Raw genomic sequence first — 19,921 nt, forward strand, 5'->3', positions numbered from 1 at the left:
CAGGATGCACAGGCGCACACACAGACAGACAGACAGACACACACACGCACGCACGAACGCACGTGCACACACACACACACACACACACACACACACAGATCAGAAGGTCACATTACGGTCAAACCAGATACAGCTGCTGCTCATGCTTATTAACACACAGAGGAAAAAAGATAACACATTTATGACTTACTATATACAGAAAGTGACAGATGATTATTTATTTATTTTTCTTCTCCCCCTTAGCTACTAGGATATATGAAACATCGTCTTCTCCAGATAGACAGACTGCCTATGATAGCTTAGATAGAACAGTATTTACTTATTATAAGTATTAGTATTATCTTTTTTGCATTTGTCTTTTGCAATCCTCCCAATTGCAGTCCACGGAGCACAAGTTTGTGAACATGGCCCAGACTCAAGGACAATAAGTTGACAGTTATATCCCAAGGCCATAATACGTTCCAAAGGCTCATATTTCATACGTTTTGATGTAAAACAAGTTCCATATACAAATCAAATGGGCAGCCTATTGTTGTCCAGGTGCTCTCTCTCCCCGTTGGATGTTTTGGCGAGGGGTCGAACACAGCTGCTTTAAAGGCCGACTTTATCACCGCTATGAGGCACATTGCAAACAGCAATCTGGTAACATCCATACTAGTAACCTTTCTTCCCTGCATTGACGGCGGCAGTTATGACGGGTGTGTTTTAAGATGGAATTTTGGCTGGAGCACCAGCGTTTACTCCTGCCGTCATCTTGGCGCTCACACACACACACACACACACACACACACACACACACACACACACACACACACACACACACACACACACACACACACACACACACACACACACACACACACACACACACACACACACACACACACACACACACACACACACACACACACACACACCGTCCACACCACACCAATGACTAACTCAGTCCCATGTGCCAAAGCGTGAACTATAAATCACTGGCTTTGTTTACATTGACTTCTGTAACAGGAAACAGAAGTTGCGTTGCCTGAGTATGTACTGACCTGTACATAATCTTTCATTTGTCTTAGTCTTCGGTTCTTATGGCCACCGTTGCCTGCAGGGCTAGACTGCGGTAAACAAGCATGATGAACATGATGCATTTTGTCATCCATCATCCTCTGCTGATCTGAATATTCTGATTCTAATTGGCTCAGTCTGCAGGAGGGCTACCATTGAGCGGTAGAGAAGCTAGGCAGATGAGCAGCAATTAGTGCTCAATGCAAGACAGACTGCAGAAAGCAAACCACAGGACCCCCAATTTGGAGCCCTTTTTCTACTAATGATCTTATTATGGTCAATTATAGACGGTTTCATTCAAATGCTCTCACGTTGCTAGGAGACGAGGCAGAACCCGGTGGGTTGTTGGTTGGTTAATGTTATCTTGTGGTTAGCATAGTAGGTTAACTACGTCAGTTGTCTTCGACCATTTTAGCTCACCAATAGGTAACGGATGTGCAAGTTATTTCCGTTCAAGTTTCATGCAATATCTCTTGTCAACCAGTAGGCTACTGGTCCTACCCGACCACCACAGGATCTAAATGTCTCAATAGAAGAGCATGGAGACCACCTCCAACCACCGCAGTTGTTAGTTATATTGTCTTAACATACTCTACCACACAGATTGGTTATAATAACCTTGTATTAACGAAAAAAGATAACGATTGCAGCTTTAAATAGATAGACTTAACCAATATCATCCCGGTGTCCTTATTTATTTTGGGGGGGAGGGGAGGGGTTTCCAAAGATTTTCCAAAATAGCACAAATAGCATATCTACAAGCTCACAACAAGAGCCTGTAGATCGGCTATTTTCACTATTTCTTTTCGAGACACTGTAATACGGCAAAATATAAAATAGGGCATGCATTTATTTGAAAAAAAACATAAAAATGAAATATGGACATGAAATATTTATCTTCATTTCTGCTACTGCTACTACTGCTGCTATTGTATAATGAGTTTTTTTCATATTTCATATTTTCATATTTATCTATATAATACTAACCTACTGTGTAAATAATGTTTCATATTTTATGATGTTCAGCACAGTGCACCAACCTCTTCGTATGTGCACAAATACCTTGAGAAACTATATAATTCTCATTCGGAAATCCAATAGACACAAGGCTGCTTTCATCCTAGGCGCTGCCCTTCATTTCTCCATCCTTTCACTGCCGTCAAGCCCTTTCAGCTCTCGCCTATCCCTCTGTGAAAGGATGTTTACGCTCCCTGGATCCCGTCTCTGACAGCTCTTTATCCGGGAGGCTGATTGTATTCTCCCTCTCTACGACATGATGACTACCCTGGGCTGACTCACTGATGAATGGGCTATTCTGACGACACGAATCACACAGGACACCAATGATGCTGATGACGGAGCTGTTCTAGAACCATATAGAATACACATGGACAAGAGGCAGATGATTGAGTCCTGCAGGTTGATGCATCTCCTGTCCTGATAGAGTACAATCTATCAAGACAGGAGATAGAATGAAAGCTTATATACTGTAGTGTTGGTGTACGTCCAAACCCATTACTTTTCAGGATATTTAAAAAATAAACTGTGTTCCAATGGATCCAATGTAGCAGACAGACATAACTACTAACTTTTGCAGTGCATGAGCAGCTTTGAAGTTTGCACGTGCACGTGCAAGGCTCCCCTCCCATCTCTCTCTCTCTCTCTCTCTCAACAGAGCTTACCTGCCCGCTGTGCTTGCGTGAGCTTGCAGTAGACCACATCGGCCGACTCGATGAGCGTTCTGCTGGTCTGGATCATCTGAAGGACAGAGAACACAGGATGGGTTATGTTTGTGCCATTGTCCGCTGGAGTATGTTAAGTCAAACATACATAATCTGCTGTGGGATGCACAGGAAATTAGGGCAGAAGGTAAAGGTAAAACAGACACACTACTGGGATACATGGGGAACACCCATAGGATATACCAATAGGGAATGAGTAAAATTAATTAACTCATTGAAGTCTTATGTCCCATAGGGGGACGAAGAGGAGTAAGTAAGTAAAATGAATTCATGATTTCTCCTTGAGAAACGTAATAGACAAAGTACAAGGAAGTGACGAGGTTTGAGAATACAGGGATCACAGGCCATGTTAAGTGTCCTTCTCTGTGCATAGTTGTTTAACCTTACGTTGTCGCATAAATAAAATACAGCACACAGCTGACAACACAAAATAAACATTTCAATTTGCTGCAAAGGCCATCTAAAAATACGTAGAGATAAGACGTGGGAGAACAGCGGTTCTTCTATTTTCTGCCCTACATAGAATCAAACCCGCTCCCACTCCTTGTGTTTAGTCTCTGAACCTCCTCCCCACACAATGAGGAGGAGCAGGTGGACCCTCCGGCCCAATAGTCAGTAGTCAGGAGGAGGTTAATCACATGAACCCCATCATCCCTACTCTGGGAATGTCATAATAGGCAAACGTTTGTGGAAAATAGGTGAACATTTGTGGAAATTGGCCGATCTACAAGCTCATAACGCGCCGCCTAGTGAGATTGTATTGCTATTTTCGGCGAAGAGATTTGGTGTTTGAGGGGCCAAGTACAGACCCCTGGAAGACCCAGGTCATAGATGTATACAGGGTGGTTAAAAGCCTCATTTAGACTTTCTTGCATGATGCTGTCACTTGGTGAAAACAACCCTTTTCAATCAAATAAAAAGTTCGATTTTTGGCGAGACGTGACAGAATTAGACTTAATGAAGTCGATGCTCTTGGCCAACAGTACCTGTGTGTGTGTGTGTGTGTGTGTGTGTGTGTGTGTGTGTGTGTGTGTGTGTGTGTGTGTGTGTGTGTGTGTGTGTGTGAGCGAGCGTTGCACATGCAAGCATTCTGGTGCTTGAAGCAGGTTTGCGGGCTGCCGTTCGACTTGCCCAGGCTGGGTCTCTTGGGGCGGCTGACCGCAGAGTTCCAATGTGCTGACGCTCAGTTCACAGGACGGTCAGAATGCCTGAGTGACTGCAGCCCACGTGGGGCTGCCTGAGGACACGTTGGCTGCAGACATACTGACGTTATACAGTATAGTGCATGGTGTTGGCAGCTAGGTCACGCAGTCCTTCAGCCGTACGTATGCAGACGCACACTGCAGCCTCTGTTCCTGTGGAGCGGGGCTGTGCGCCAGTGGGGATAAGGTTTTGGAAAGCTAACACATAAATATTCGAGCTTACTGACCCAAGCTCGGCACAGGCTATATAGGTTGCCGTATAGAATATGTTTAGCTCCGCTATTGTTGTGTCGTACTGAATATAAAGTAATAAAATACAGTGTTATTTGTTCTGAGGCACGAGCCAGGATATTGAACGGTGGAAGTTATGCAGTTATTAAATTGCAGAAACATCTCATTAGTAGCCGTTCTCAAACGGCACATGTTTAAATTATAACATGGCTCACCGTGCTTTGTGAAATGCTGGCTACGCTATAACTAATAAATATGCAAGGAGCCAGTTAACCATCTCTATACACAGAAAAAGCCTCAGTGTTCATGTATCCGTTTGAGTTAAATGAACACTCAGTATCTTACAGTGTAACGGGCCCTCGTCCTGATTTATTTATGTGAGCACATCAGCTAAACAGTTAAGCATGGAACACTGCACAGAGCAGGAAGTGCTTATCACAGCACCACAGGGAAGGCAATGTTATCACACTACGATGGTTGAGTGGTTTGGCATTTTATCGTGTGCTCCGTCCCAACCGGGGGAAGGTATTTAGCGGGATGATAAAAAACAGCAATATGAGAGCATTATCGTCCAAATCTCATTAAGTATATATAAGGCGCTTCGGAAGTTTGGTGTAGGTGTGTGTGCGCGTGCGTGCGTGCGTGCGTGTGGGAGCGGGGGGGGGGGGGGGGGGGGGGGTCGGGAGTTTATTGAATTTCTTACAAAACGTTGGTAATCGGTAGATACACTAATTTCACGATACGATACGATACACGATATTGGGCTCACGATATCGATACAATCAATATATGGCACTTTTTTATTATGAAAATATATGGAAGCAAATGCAAACAAATACTTTTTGCATTATTATTATTGCAACAAAAAACAGTAAAAAAAAGAAAAGAAAACGCCAAAACGATACATATCGTCACGAAAACGTATCGCGATATATCGCGGGACGATATGTCGGCAAACCCCTAGTAATCGGTGGTCTTGGACTCTCCAAAATCATGATCAGCATCGGACCGAAAACTCTGCTATCGGTTGGGCTCTATACCAGTGGTTTTCAACCAGTGGTCCGGGGACCACCAGTGGTCCTTGAGGGGGTTCCAGGGGGTCCCCAGCAAAATTAATAATTAGGAACCAAATTGACCCTTATATGTCTGTAACTCTGAGAGTGTACAAATGGAACCAAATGGACCCTGACGGGTCCATTTGGTTCCATTTGTACACTCTCAGAGTTAAATGAACACTGATGATGATACTACTGTGTAGATTGGGACCCCCAAGGAATCAAAATGGTTGAGTCCCTGGCATATCTTTTCAAATGGGGGTCCCTGGGCTAATGTGTGTCAATTTGGGGGTCCTTGACGCAAAAAAGGTTGAAAACCACTGCTCTAATCTATACTAATTTTGCGTGTTCTGGTGGCTTTACCATGTCGTACGCATTGAGGACTTTGCGCAGTAGCTCTGGAACAGGACCCTCTGCTTCCATGGTGGGGTAGGTCTCACTGAGGTCCACCGTCACCCTCAGGCTTCTCTCACTGTTCATCAGCCACGTAGACACCGTCAGGATACACTGCTTCATGTTGGCTGCTGGGGTCAGGCCACATAGCTCCTTGAAGGACACCATGGCATTCTAAGAGGTAAACACACACATGTGCAATACATCATTAATAATGTACAGTGTTATACAGTGGTGGAAAGTAACTAAGTACATTTACTAAAGTACTGTACTTAAGTACAATTTTGAGGTATTTGTACTTTACTTGAGTATTTCCAATTTCCAATATTTTTTACTTCTACTCCACTACATCTCAGAGGCAAATATTGTACTTTTACTCCACTACAATTATTTACTACTAGAGTTTCGGGGGGCTACGCCCCCCTCAACCCCAGCCGCGCACGGGGCCCAGCGTGGCCGTGTGTATATTGGGGGACCCAAATCGCCGGAGTAAAACTGTGGAAAAGTTTTTTTGAAAAAGGAAAAAATTTGAAGAAATAATATTTGTTATGTTTCAGGGGGTCCTCAGGGGGTCCGCGGACCCCCTGATGGTCCACTGACCCCCTGTGGAGTGTTGGGACGCGCGGGGACACCCCTGGAACATTGCGGACCATTTCGGTGTTTTTTTTTTTTTCATGAAGGTGGTTGCTTGTTTCTGGCGCTGGCTGTGCAAACCTGGCAACCCAGCGCATGCTGCCGCACCTGGAGAAAATGGTGACCAAAAAAAAAGTTTGGAAAAAAAGGAAAAAACCCCCGCAGCGGCTGCGTGCTGTTGTGGTGATGAGGTCGTGCGCAGGGTAAACGGTACGAAGCTGCCTCCCCGTCCGTTTTGTCCGACATTTGGTGAGTAGAATTAATTATGTTGCGTGGTGGAAAAGGTGTAGTGAGCAGTGAGATGTCCCCTACGCGAGGCGTAAATTCAGCGCGGCCGCCGTGGCGAGTCAGTTGGCGACATGTGGTCTGGCGGTGCGTTGTTTATTCGATAACAGAGCTGTGGGGTGTCGCCACCGAGGGTGCGGAAGTCGGTCGCCATTTATATAGTTAGATAGATAGATAGATTAGATTTACTATAGTTACTTTGCAGATATAAGTTATTACATTATAAAACATAAATTAACCACTTTAGCCCTATTTTATACATAGGCTATTTGAAAATAGAGATCTACAAGCTCACAGCGCGTCGCATCGCGACGCGCTGTGAGCTTGTAGATCTCTATTTTCAAACATTTTAGTACTTACTACTTTTGGTACTTTAAGTACATTTTGATACCAATACTTTTACAATACTTTTAATTCAGTTGTAACAGAGTACTTCTACATTGCAGTATTGATACTTTTACTTAAGTAAAACATCTGAGTACTTTTCCCACCACTGACAGTGTAAGGTTTGGGGGTATTTCTCTCTACAAGAGCATTCGTAGATATTGATTCACAATGGAAGGTGTGTAATCAGAACATATTTCAGTCTGCAGTACTTATAGACTAACGTCTGTGTGTCCTCTATCCTGTCCAAACACTGTCCTGTCAATACGCCACGATCAATGTTCCTAAAGGCAAACTGCAGTGTGCGTTCAGTTGGCAAACACTTTGACCGCCGTATAATGACCTTGAGGAAGAACCTGATGCTGATACTCTCCTCAGAGCAGAGACAGATAAGATAGTGTCATGATGTGTTTGTCTTTAGTGAGAGTATATCTAGCAGTTGATCATGACGTCATTCAACAGCTCCGATAAGGCTCTGAACCCAAACATCTGACCACAGCCTATGGCAGGCACTGCAGCACATCCAGTCCCGTTACTCACGATTCCTCTGTCTCCTCTTCTTTTCATGCTTTTCTCTCTCTTGCCTCCCCCATCGCGCTCTTGTACTTCTGTTTCTGCCTCACTCAGGTCAATCACACAATCCCTGTATGTCTGTATACCAGTGGTTCTCAAACTTTTTCATGTCAAGGACCCCCAAATTGACACTTATTAGCCCGCAGACCCCCATTTGAAAAGATATGCAAGGGACCCCCATAAGAGGAGATTTTTCCAGTGATTCTCAACCATTTTAATTTCAAGGACTCCCAGTTTGACATGCATTAAGGCTACGGACCCCATTTAATGGCATTTATACCTCTGGGACCCCAATTCATATTGTAAAATCAATGTTAATGTAACTCTGAGAGGTTCCATTTGTACGCTCTCAGAGTTACAGACCCATAAGGGTCCATTTGGTTCCTACCCATCATTTAGCTGGGGACCCCCTGGTATCCCCTCAAGTACCCCTGGGGGTCCCCGGACCTCACTTTGAGAACCAATGCTGTATACACTGGGATGGCAGAGGCTACGTTTCCCGGCTCGATCCTGGCTGTCCTTGGCATCACATCCCAGTGTCCTTGAGCAAGACACAGAACCCCTAAATCAGTGGTTCTCAAACGTTTTTGACTCAGGGCACCCCTGTAAATAACGTTTTCATCCACGGCACCCCTGAAATTACACTGTACATTTTTTTGAATCTTATGGTCATATTACGCTACGTAAATATGCAAATCTTTCCCCCTACGATACAGTATGACACGGAGGAATATCCCTTTCCATTAGAACAGACTGAAAATACCTTTATACTTGACGTTTAACCACTTAAACCCAAGCATCCCTAGTCTGGGGGGGAACGTTGACCAAAAATAGCCGATCTACAAGCTCACGTGGCAAAATAACTCATCAAGTACAGTGCAACTCAGGTCTGTTTTACTAAGCATAGAGGGTATACTGTAAGTGGTTTAACTGAAGTGATATTGATGAATTTCAAATATTATCAAAGTATTCTGCGGCACCTCTGGACCCCTGCCCTAAATGATATTCAGTAGCTGCCAACTGCTCCTAATAATTATGATTGGTTAAATAATACAGAGGACAAATTACCAATACTGTATGTGCATATCTACTTGGCCAATGAAACCTTTCCTCCTGTCTCTCAAAACCTTCCACCTATGTTCCATATGTTCCATCCTGTCTCTTCATAGCATGTCTTCCCTTGTGCAGTGTTCCCTTGAGCCCATCCGGACCCCACACCAGAGTCTGTAGTTCTAGTCTGGGTTCCAGGCTTAAGGCCCTAGTCCTCTGAGGCTGCCTCTTTCAGTACAGTTCTGCATTATTGTGCCGCCATGGGAATCTGAGCCCCAAATCAAGACCACTGTTTTCCACAGTATAATCAGTATGGCAAATGAGAGAGAGAGAGAGAGAGAGAGAGAGAGAGATGGAGAGAGAGAGAGAGAGAGATGGAGGGAGAGAAGGAGAGGGAGAAGGAACAAGGGAGCAGGAGGAGGAAAACAAAGAGCAGTCTGGGCTGACGGATGAAAGACGGGATGTCTTTCATCCGAGCCCAGATTGCTCTTTGTTGAAAGATGAAACTGGAAAGAGAAAGAACAAGTGAACCAGCAAAAGATGAGACATGATGAAGGGAAAAATAAGACAAAGGCAGGAGAGAGGGAGAGAGAGATAGAGAGAGAGAAAGAGAGAAAGAGAGACAGAGACAGAGAGAGACATGGAGAGAGAGAGAGAGAGAGAGAGAGAGAGAGAGAGCTGGAAGGGAAGACATGGAGAGAGTGAGAGAGAGAGAGAGAGCAGTAAATGACGGAGAGTGGGTAGGGAGCAGCTGGGAAAGAAAAGGAGACAGAATGAGAGAGGGCGACAAAAACAATTTAGAGAAAGAAAGAGAGAGAGAGAGAGAGAGCTGGCGTTGGTATTTGGGAATCAGTCCACACTCTACAGTGTGGGAAAGGCCTGTCTCTCTGGGCTGGACCTCCGGCCTCCTAGCAGAAATACCCAACCGCCCCCTACCCCCCACCCAACCCACCCATCCACCCCAGAGGATGTGCTGTCACTGCGGGGCCCGACCTTCCTGGAGACAGCGAGGGGAGCCAGGGGACATGGCCAGCATCTGTATGCAGAGCCTCAGCCACAGCCGTTAACACCCAGCAGACCACCGAGTGCAGACACACAGAGAAAAGCAGTCATTGGGTGGAAGATTAGAGCTTGAATAGGTGAGGTTAGACCATGGGGGTCTTCAACGTTTTCAGGCCAAGGACCCCCTAGCTCAGAGAGAGATGAAGCAGGGACCCCCTACTCTATACTGTATAAAATTGTGTTTCAAATGAATACGTTTTTTTTTTTTACTTAGTCTGCTCTTTTTTCACCTCTACACCTAAAGCCAAAAATAGCCGATCTACAAGCTCTCAACGCCTCGCGCTGCGAGGCGTTGAGAGCTTGTAGATCTGCTATTTTCGGCTAATGTTCCCCTCAGAAAAGGAATTCTAGGGTTCAAGTGGTTAATGTAAAAAAAACTAAATCCTATCACACAAAGATTTGGCGGACCCCCTATAGTAGCTCTGAGGACCCCCTAGGGGTCCCGGACCCCCTGTTGAAGACCCCTGGGTTAGACCATGGGGTTCAGCCTTGGTTTAGCGTGTGTGCGTGCGTGTGTGTGCGACTGCGCGCGTATGCGCGTCTTTTCTTTTCTTTTGTTTATTGTGTTGTATGTGTGTAGTTCTGTCCATAAGCAAGCTTGTGTATGAGTGTTCAATTATTGTTGCGCAATAAAAGCTACAGTGTATTCAGGCCCTGGCTGTACAACCCCTAACTGGAGGCTTGTGTTTTTAATTACCTCCCCCTCCCCCTCCCCCCAAACCACCGACCCCAGGCCTTCCCAGCGTTCCCCAAATGAGAACTGTGTGTCCGGTTACACTGCCACTTTTGTTTCTATCCCTCTTTCTCTCACTCTCTCTCTCTCTCTCTGGTGCACGGCATTGAGTTGAAGTGAATGAGACAAGGCCTATGCTGGCATGCATTCATAGAACAAGTAAAACTCTGGCCTGCCAGCCTTCCTGCAAACAGCACCACTTCTACAGAGTCCATCTGGCAGTGGTGGACAGTAACCAAGTTCATTCTTTGAGTATAGCTGTTCTTTACTTGAGTATTAGATTTTTTGATACTTATGACGGTCACTCCATTACATTTGATTTCAAAGACATTGTACATTGACTCCACTACATTTCCAGGTCCAGACATTATGAATGAACAACTATTTTTAAATAGTGAAAATGGCCTATATAAGTCAGCCGCGTTGTGAGCTTGCAGATCCGCCATTTTCACTATCATTTGTTGAACATTTCTGGAAAATCTTTGCATTTTTTCTAGGTCTACATTTCAAAACAGCAACGCGTTGATATTAAAGGTAGGGTAAGTGATTTGCAATTACTCAAATAATTGCAAAATGGGTCCATGTTCTCGTTACTATAGAGTGTCCTGTCCATATAAGGAGTCTCCCATGTATCTCCAGCTCTTTATTAACAGAAAATGCATTTCCAGTGCTCTCTCCTGATTGGCATAAATGTGTCACCTATCTGAAAATGTACTATATTCTGTTTACTAAAGAGCTGGGGAGGCCCCTCTGACCGAACAAAGCTATTTTCACTACTCTTGCGTGACACTTGTATGACGAAGTAGGGCTTTAATTTACGGTGTTACAGAAGGTGCGTGCGCTAATTAACAATGCACATTTTCTGCACGGCAACAATGTCCATTTTTTTTTCCGGGGGGGGGGCGTCTGCCTTTTTATTAGATAGATCGATACAGTAGACTGACAGGAAATGGGGAAAGAGAGAGATGGGAAGTGACACGCAGCAAAGGTCGGTCGGGATCGGGATTCGAACCCGCGGCGCGCTGTGCCCGGACCGCTACACTACGCCGGCCGTCCGGGCCATGGCAATGTCCATTCTGTTCAGCTTTTTCTTCCCTGTGTGATTCACTGCCTATCTTGGAGGAGGCTCTCATTCTGTGTTGAGCAAGGAAGGAAGTGAACAAACTGCCAAAGCAGGCCTACTGTACAAAGTGGCCGTGGCCCTGTGGGAGGTGACCGTCCCTCACCACCGCCCACCAGGGACTGTGTGGCCCGTCTGTCGCCTGCTAGCTTGGGCCTGCCCTATAACAGATCAGACACACACCATGGCTCAACACAGCTGGCTTCTACAAGTGCTTGACACCCCTCTATTTATCGCACTCAGTGGTGTAAAGTAACTAAGTTCATTTACTCAAGTACTTTTTTGAGGTATTTGTACTTTATGAGTATTTCCAATATCCAATACTTTAAATTCTACTCCAATTCCAATACATCTCAAAGGCAAATATTGTACTTATTTGAAAACTTTAGTTACTTTTCAGATATAAATTATTATATTATGAAACATACATTAACCACTTCAGCCCTATTTTATACCTAGGCTATTTGAAAATAGCCTAGGTATAAACGCGTCGTATCGCATCGCGACGCGTTGTGAGCTTGTAGATCTGCTATTATCTAATATTTTAGTACTTTTACTTTTGGTACATTTTGATGCCAATACTTTTGTACTCAAACTCAAGTATTTTTTTAATTCTGGACTTTTACTTGTAACAGAGTACTTCTATATTGCAGTATTGGTATTTTTACTTAAGTAAAGAATTTTACCATTGCTCAACACAGCTGGCTTCTACAAGTGCTTGACGCCCCTCTATTTATCGCACTGATAGGCTGGAGGCCTCTCTTTCGTTTTCCAGTGAACCTTCATTTATCTTCTTTAAATCATTCCCCTCTCTCCTGTTTTGTCTCTTTATTTCACTAAGGGGAATTTATATTTCAAACCTGATGGAAATGAGACAGTTGGAGGCAAGGTGCTTTGTCGACATGGGAAAAACTAAACAAAACGAAAAACAGAATACCTCAATGCTACTGTATCTTGCGCCTAATCGTTCAAATTTCGTCCCCCATATACTGTAGGGTTATTCATCACCAGCGAGAGATGGTTCAGATCTGCTGAACTGATTAAGCCTGATTTATACTTGGTTGCGCCAGTGTCAGCTGTGACACATAGCTCGTCTGTGATTATTTCCATACTTAGCTGAAGTGATTTGATTGGATATCAGTCATAGTTAGGATGTGTTAGATTAGACCGTCTTAGACTGGATGAGCGTCACAATTAGCCACATTCGTGTCTTGCTTTTTAACTGGATATTATGATGACTCATGCACTGAAGAAGCTATATGGGAATTGAAAAAGAATATTCTTGTACCTGAGACCACTGAGGCTTACTCCCTCTAAAATAATCATGGGATCAATATTACCTCCGGAACGAAAACAAATCTCTATGTATCTGGGTCTTGGGCGGAAAAAAACAGATGTCCTTTTTTTTTTTTTTTAAATGCATGCCTATTTCAACAACTGAGAAATGTATGACAACATGCCACAGGATCTCTAATCACATCACCACTTATTTAGTTTGGCCTGGCCTTCTGTTTGCCCTGCCATTAGACTGAACTTAGTAGACAGAGGAAACAACCACAGCAAGCTCTCTGCAGAAGCTCTCTCTGGAATGAAGCTGTGACGATACCAGTATCATAAATATCTCCGAAACCGGCCTAAAATGCTGGATCAGGTACTGTCGAAGTCTATGCCGATCCGATATCACGTATCAGTGGTATCGGATCGGTACTCAATATTGTCCGAATAGGTATCGGAATCGGTATAGTGAAGGAAAATATCGTATTGGCAAATTTCTACTGAAGACAGGCTGATAGATCAGGGTAGTTGACCTGGATATGGAATATATACACTGTAAAGTGTATTTTATTAGCTTCAAGTATCTAAGGAATAGCCCCCCCCCCCCCCCCCCGTGCATGCAATATTGGCCTAGTTTTAAGCTTGCTCAACACTTTAACAATACCACACATCTTGCTTTTGTTAGCACCCTCAATATAATGGCTTTCACAGTCCTTGGAGAGACCTATAACAATTCACAGCCAATCTACCCTGGGTAATGGGCGTTAGAGCATTTAGACATTAGAATTACTGAGAATGTGGTAGATAACAAATCATTACATTAACCCCGGGAGAAAATGTGCTTGTGAGGTTCAGAGGGGAACCATAGCTGCTGCAGAAGTACTCATTAGAACAGAAAATCCTCCTGGCACAGTGTTAACCCATTAAGACCGGGAACAAATCTGTCACTTTAGATTGATTTGTCAAAGAATACCGTAGCTCATAGCGCGACACTCGGTGCCATGCTATAAGCTTGTATATCTGCTATTCTTTAATAGCCAAAGAAATCTTAAAAATGAAACGGATGTGTTCCTGGTCTTAATGGGTTAAGCCCAATTCATGCTTTGTCGCACGACGGTGTCACGTGCTGAAAATAGCCGGTCTACAAGTTCACAACGCGTCGCTGATGGAACACATTGTGAGCTTGTAGCTCTGCTGTTTTCAGTGTGTGACACTGTCGTGCGACTTGAGCATAAATTAGGCGTCAGGGTGTTGACACAACCACGAAGCTTGGACTTGAAATTCTGTCTGATCTCTCCTCTTGCATGCAGTGCATCCTGAATCGCCGCCAGTTAATTGAGGACGAGCTTACTATTTAAAACCCCACATGGAACAATCTGATCTCTATTATGTTTCAGTAAAGAACGTAAAGACAACTATAAGGGAAAAGACAAAAGGGAAAACAGAAAACAATATAACATTGCTGTCTCTCCAATATAATAGTAAAATAGGGGGGAAATAACAAAAAAAAACAAAAAACAAACAAACCTCACAATTTGCCCTATGCTCCATGTTTGCATAGTTTAATGCTGGCGGATATTTTATTAAGGAAACACGCTGAGATAGGCAACATTGTTGATGGAGCTAAATAGCTCCGTGCGATGGAGCTGTGTCAACAGCTCAGACAGCTAATAAAGTTCAAAGCATGGAGCAAATGCACTCTAATATGAAAGCTGTCAGACAACGTAAGGGTCTGCCAGACCAAAAAACAGAGAGCTGGTGATATGCAGAGGCATGTATACTGAGTAACATAATGCTAATAGAAAAGAGCAGCTGAGACAAGCTTCATATCATGTCCTTCAGTCACTGCAACTGAAATGGCAAGCCAAACAGAGAGAGAATGACTCAAGAAATAAATCGATACAAACCTGCAATAGAGGATATACCAATCTCCCATGGTGCTTTGCATCTACGGAGTCTTACAGAATAACACCAAGTGCCTAGCAACATAGACCTCTCCTCTATGTGACAATTCTACCTCATTAATGATTACACGTAAACCTCCTTAAGTGTACAACATTGTCCCTTTAGTGTCCCTCTCCCCTACAAGATACTGTATTAACAGAGCATAATTAATGACATGGTTTTATGTGTAACAGCAGTAAAATGAGAAGGGCTCTCAGCAACTAAAACGTTTTGTCACTATTCACTGAAGTGTAAACACAGACAACAAGCCGACATTATTATCAATTCGTTTTCTCAGTCCTTATTAATGTCTTTTTCAGCAAATAAAATGTTTTGCACTGCATTTCATCGCATATCTTAATGAATACGATATGAATAACAACATGAGCTGCTGACTCCAAGCTCAAGCTATTGTAGTTTTGGTTAAATAAAGCAATTTATTCAAAGGTTGATTCATAATTAAAAGTGTTTTAGAACATGATTTTAATTTAGATTGTACTGGATTTATGTGCCATGCTATATTCATAATTGCTTTTCAGTTTAACTACTTGAGACCTATACTACTTACTATAGTGAAAATGCAATTTCGGATGGAGACGCGTTGCATGTCTTTCCCAATCTCTGCTCTGAGTTTCCTGTCTCTCTGCTATCTGATCTATATAAAGCAATAATTGACAAAGGAACCAGAACCCAATTTCTCTGAGCTCTGAATCCAGGTGTTTGAGGTCTCACAATCTCTTTGGCTAACCACCCTCCCAGATCCTTACCCTGACTGCCACCACGTCAAACCTATACCGAAAGTTAACCAGCCCTAACCTGCCAATACACATTTTAACCATAATACCTACATTTAACCATCTCTAATGTTATGCCTAATTTTTTTTAACGTTATACCTGCTTGTACTGTACATAGCCCAGCTCTGCTCGTCTCCACCTGTTCTCGCAATGCATCATGGGCAAGATACCGCTGCTTTAGGAACCACTACCAAAAAAACATAGAAAAACTATCCAGGTCCTTACCTGCACATTCTCACGGAGGTCTGTGGCCTCCCGGATGGGTTGGGTGGAAGCCCTGAAGAGCTCATCCACAACCTTGATCCCTGTGGTTTTGGTGGAGGTGTACTCCCGAGCCTTCCTGCCTTTCCTCACCGACAAACCCCTCTTGTGGGCCTTGCCCCCACCCCGCCTGTTAGTGATGGCTACGTGGACAAACAGAGTGGTGTTGGGCAGGAACTCCCCGGTCAAGGACTGCAGGGGGACATGCCTGTAGCCGGGCTGGAGGCACTCGAAGGGGATGGTGTACTGGCCGATGAACTCGTCTCCGATGTAGTCGTCATCCAGCACCACGAAGCGCATCGCGGCCAGTTCGGGCAGGTTGATCTGGAACTCAAAGCTCTCTTCGAAAATCGGGTTGTCGCCATTCTGAGACACAGTCTTAGTCCTCTGCTCGGCACAGTCGGCGGGGATGCCGTGGATCTCCACGTAGATGTAGGGTTCCACCACGTCGCCCTTGGCGGCGGAGCCGCGGGGCTTGGGCAAGTTCTGCCCGCTGATGACTTTGATGTGAAGGAGCTGGGCCGACACGCCGGGCAGGGAGTCCCGGGCGTTGGCGCTGAAATATGACACCTCCTCCCGCATGATGGCCGGCCGCAGCACGTAGCCACAGTTCCCGTTCTGCCTGAACCAACCCAGGTTCAGGTCCATCATCAGCCCCGGGGTCTGGTAGTTCATGGCCACGATCTGGCAGCCACACTTCCAGAAGTCCTGGGGGTTCATGTTGCTGGCGTCGATCCGCATGGGCGTGGGATATATCCTGGAGAGGAAGCGCTTGTTGTAACAGACAAAATCCTCTGGGAACTCATTGGCAAACCGGTTTGCGTCTACCTCATTGAAGGAGCTGATCTCCCAGTGCTTCTGATCCCTCTTAGAGGTTTCAAAGTCCCTGAATTGGATGGACTTGCAGAGAGACACGAGGTCAGACAGTTCTTTACACAGCCTGAGTCTCTTACAGGCCAGGCCATTAAACTGGTCCTTCTCGTCGGCCCCCACTCTCCTGGACATCTCCAACCCCTCCTCCTCGTCCGTCACCTCCCCCTCAGAGTCGGTGCAGCTGGGGGGCAGCCTCTTCCCCTTCAGGAGGATTTTACCCTTGAGTTTCTCTGGGGAGGGCAGGTAGTGCTCCTCTTTGTTGGGGGGGTCGATATACAGCTTGTCCCCGAGGATCTTCTTCATGTGCTGGGCCATGACCCTCTGCTGGGGGATACAACAGTGGGTCACCAGGCAGAGGATCAGCGGATACTCGGAGCTCTCGAACGCGTATTGGTTTATAATGTCCAGGACCTTGGAAAAGGCGAGCTGGGAGGCTACGGAACTGCCCACGTACACCACGGGCTCGTTATCCGGGCCGTCCCACACGATGACCTCCAGGCTGCGACAGCCCATCCGCAGGGCTCGGATGTAGCTGCTGATGTCCGAGGAGCCCCAGAAGTGGTCCTCCAAGAGGGAGGCGTTGTGTGAGGCGTTGATGTAGTAGTGGGACAGGGGCTGGGTCATGTCCTGACACACACGCTTGTGCTGGGGGTCAAATATGTGGCACTCGGAGGAGAGGAGGTAGTGTGTGAACCCGTCGATGGAGAGGTAGGCCCTCTCGCGGCCCTCAGAGGACGGCTCGAACCTCTGAACCATGTCCCTGCACATGTCCTCCGTCACCCCCTCCACGCCCTGCTCCACCTCCATGAACATCATCAGGTCTTTGCTGTCCAGGTACTCCTTGTTCCTGGAGAACTGCACCAGCAGGAAGAAGATCTCAGGCCGCGTGCATAGCTCGCAGTATGCCTCCACAAACGTATCCATGTTGATGTCCTCTCCATACTGGTCCTTGGCTTTCTGGAGCTCCTTGAACTTCAGTTCTATCCGCGACTCTTTCATCCCAGGATTGAGGCCCTTGACGATCTGGGTGGCCCTGAACAGGTCTATGTGTCCCTCCTTCTCCATATCTGCCAGCTCAAACACCGAACCGATCCAGGAGGTTCTCAGGCTCGGCTGGCTGGGCTCCACCACGTCCACAGCGTGCCGGCCATACGACACCAGATACCTCAGGCCCATCACCCATGTGCTGACCACGTCCGCCGTGCTGGCCACCAGGTCCAGAGACTCGTAGTTGTCACCATAGATGATGGAGAAGGCGCACTCGTCGGGGAACTGGTCCGAGAGGCCGTTGCTACGCAGCACCGGCGTCTTCTTTCCCAGACGGACCTCCTTGATGCTCTTGATCTCCAGTTTGGCCTTCTCCGAGTCCTTCTTGGAGGGCTCCCAGCGCAGCCAGCGCATGTCTGGGTCCAGGAGGAAGTAGCGGTTGTACATGCGGGAGTTGGAGCGCACCTTCTTCATCTCACAGCCCTCCATCATGAAAGCCATGCAGGCGGCCGTGCTGTTGATCTTGCGGTCATTTGGCATCGAGCTGAAGGAGACCGTCTTCTTCCTCACTTGCCTCTGCTTGGAGCCATCCTAGAGATAGAGAGAGAGAGAGAGAGAGAGAGAGAGAGAGAGAGAGAGAGAGAGAGAGAGAGAGAGAGTTAGAGAGAGAGAAAGAAAGAAAGAGACAAAGAGAGAGAGAGGGGTAGGTTACACTTTGTGCATCTGAACAGAAACACATAAAACAGACTGACGAGGAGGCATTCAAGCTATGATTACATAAGCAGCAGAGAAAGAAAAAAAATCAGTGAGACAAAGAACAGAGCATGCCTTCATCAACAAAGGGGGCTTTGCACCCTGATGGATGTGTACACGCCAGACCCTAAAACAAATCCTCAAATCCAAACACAGCCCGTCCTGCAGCTGAATGGGGATGATTTACTTGCTCCTTAACTGAACTGTGCTGAGCCACTGAACAACACACACACACACAGCCCCGACAGCCTGTATCTACCACCTGTCACCTCTGTGGGCCTGTTGATTCCCCCATCCACCAGCCTACGTTGACTACGCAGTAAAATCCTCCAATGTTTAATTCAGTTAACCCATTAAGACCGGGAAGGGAACACATCTGTGTCATTTTTAGATTTCTTTGGCTATTCAAAAATAGCGTGCCGTGCTATGAGCTTGTAGATCTGCTATTTCTTTTAAAACAAATCGTGAAAATGTGTGCAAATCTTTGAATATATATCTACATTTTTAACTGAAATCTTTGCTTCTGGGGGTCCCTGGAACAAAATATTTTCAGATGGGGGTCCGCGGCCAAATACATATAATTGTGGGTGGTCCTTGACATGAAAAAGTTTAAGAACCACTGATACATATATATTTTTTAAACTGTTAGGATTTAGAAGACATTTGTAGAATTCCCCAGAAGCAATACAATTTGAGTTACAGATTTGCACAAATTCTCAAGATTTTTCAAAAATAGCAGATATACAAGTTCATAGCGCAGCACTCGGTGCCGTGCTATGAGCTTGTATATCTGCTATTTTTGAATAGCCAAAGAAATCTTAAAATGACACAAATGATGCTTTCCCGGTCTTAAAGTGTTAACCAATCCTCAGAATGTTACTGTACTGCTGGGACCGTGCTCCTATTTGGAGATAATCACCATGTCCTTGTTTTAAAACGCATTCCTCATTGTCTAATTATTCGACATATCCCAGGTTATTATGAGTTGTTGTGTAACATCATGATTCGTTGAAGCCAGTGTACTCCCGTGTTTTTTTCCCTCCTAGACAAATGGTAATATAATGAATGCCATATGAAGTCTGGATCTTTTTTAGAAGAGCACCGCTCACAGTAATGATAGGGAAAGAAGCGGCGCTTACCACTTCGGTTTGGCCCGAGTCACGATGGGTTCATTTCTCAAACAAAGTAAAAGGGCCTAAAAAACCCTGAATTCCACATTGCCTTACAACTGCAAATGAGATTTGCTAGTTAAATATTCATCTCGTGGGTAACCTGCTATAAATACATGCATTTCTTAGTCATTTCCTGATACGTGACGTTCTGTTCGGCCCCCCTTTTTCTCTCTCTTAAAAGCCTAATCTGAAGAAGTCATTCGTGAACATAGTAAAGGAGACTCTCCATTACACCTGCTGTGGGCTGTGTCTGTGGATGAACTGTAGCTGACAGAGGTTCTTCAAGACATGCTGGCAGAACGATACGCAATAGGCTCTATGCACAGCAGCCATATTGGG

General features: G+C 45.3%; 1 protein-coding gene across 1 annotated transcript in view; it reads right to left on the reverse strand.

The window, feature by feature from the left end:
* LOC311056262 (inactive phospholipase C-like protein 2) overlaps positions 1 to 19,921 on the reverse strand; it is a 104,335-nt gene that overhangs the window by 20,115 nt on the left and 64,299 nt on the right. The window contains exons 2-4 of the mRNA XM_084072747.1: positions 15,762 to 18,248; positions 5,653 to 5,856; positions 2,742 to 2,817 (exon numbers count right to left, since the gene is read on the reverse strand). Coding sequence (XP_083928873.1) covers positions 2,742 to 2,817; positions 5,653 to 5,856; positions 15,762 to 18,248 — 2,767 coding nt within the window. The remainder of the gene's footprint in view (positions 1 to 2,741; positions 2,818 to 5,652; positions 5,857 to 15,761; positions 18,249 to 19,921) is intronic.

The sequence above is a fragment of the Gymnoscopelus microlampas genome (assembly GCF_963454915.1).
Source record: "Gymnoscopelus microlampas genome assembly, chromosome: 11".
NCBI lineage: Eukaryota > Metazoa > Chordata > Actinopteri > Myctophiformes > Myctophidae > Gymnoscopelus > Gymnoscopelus microlampas.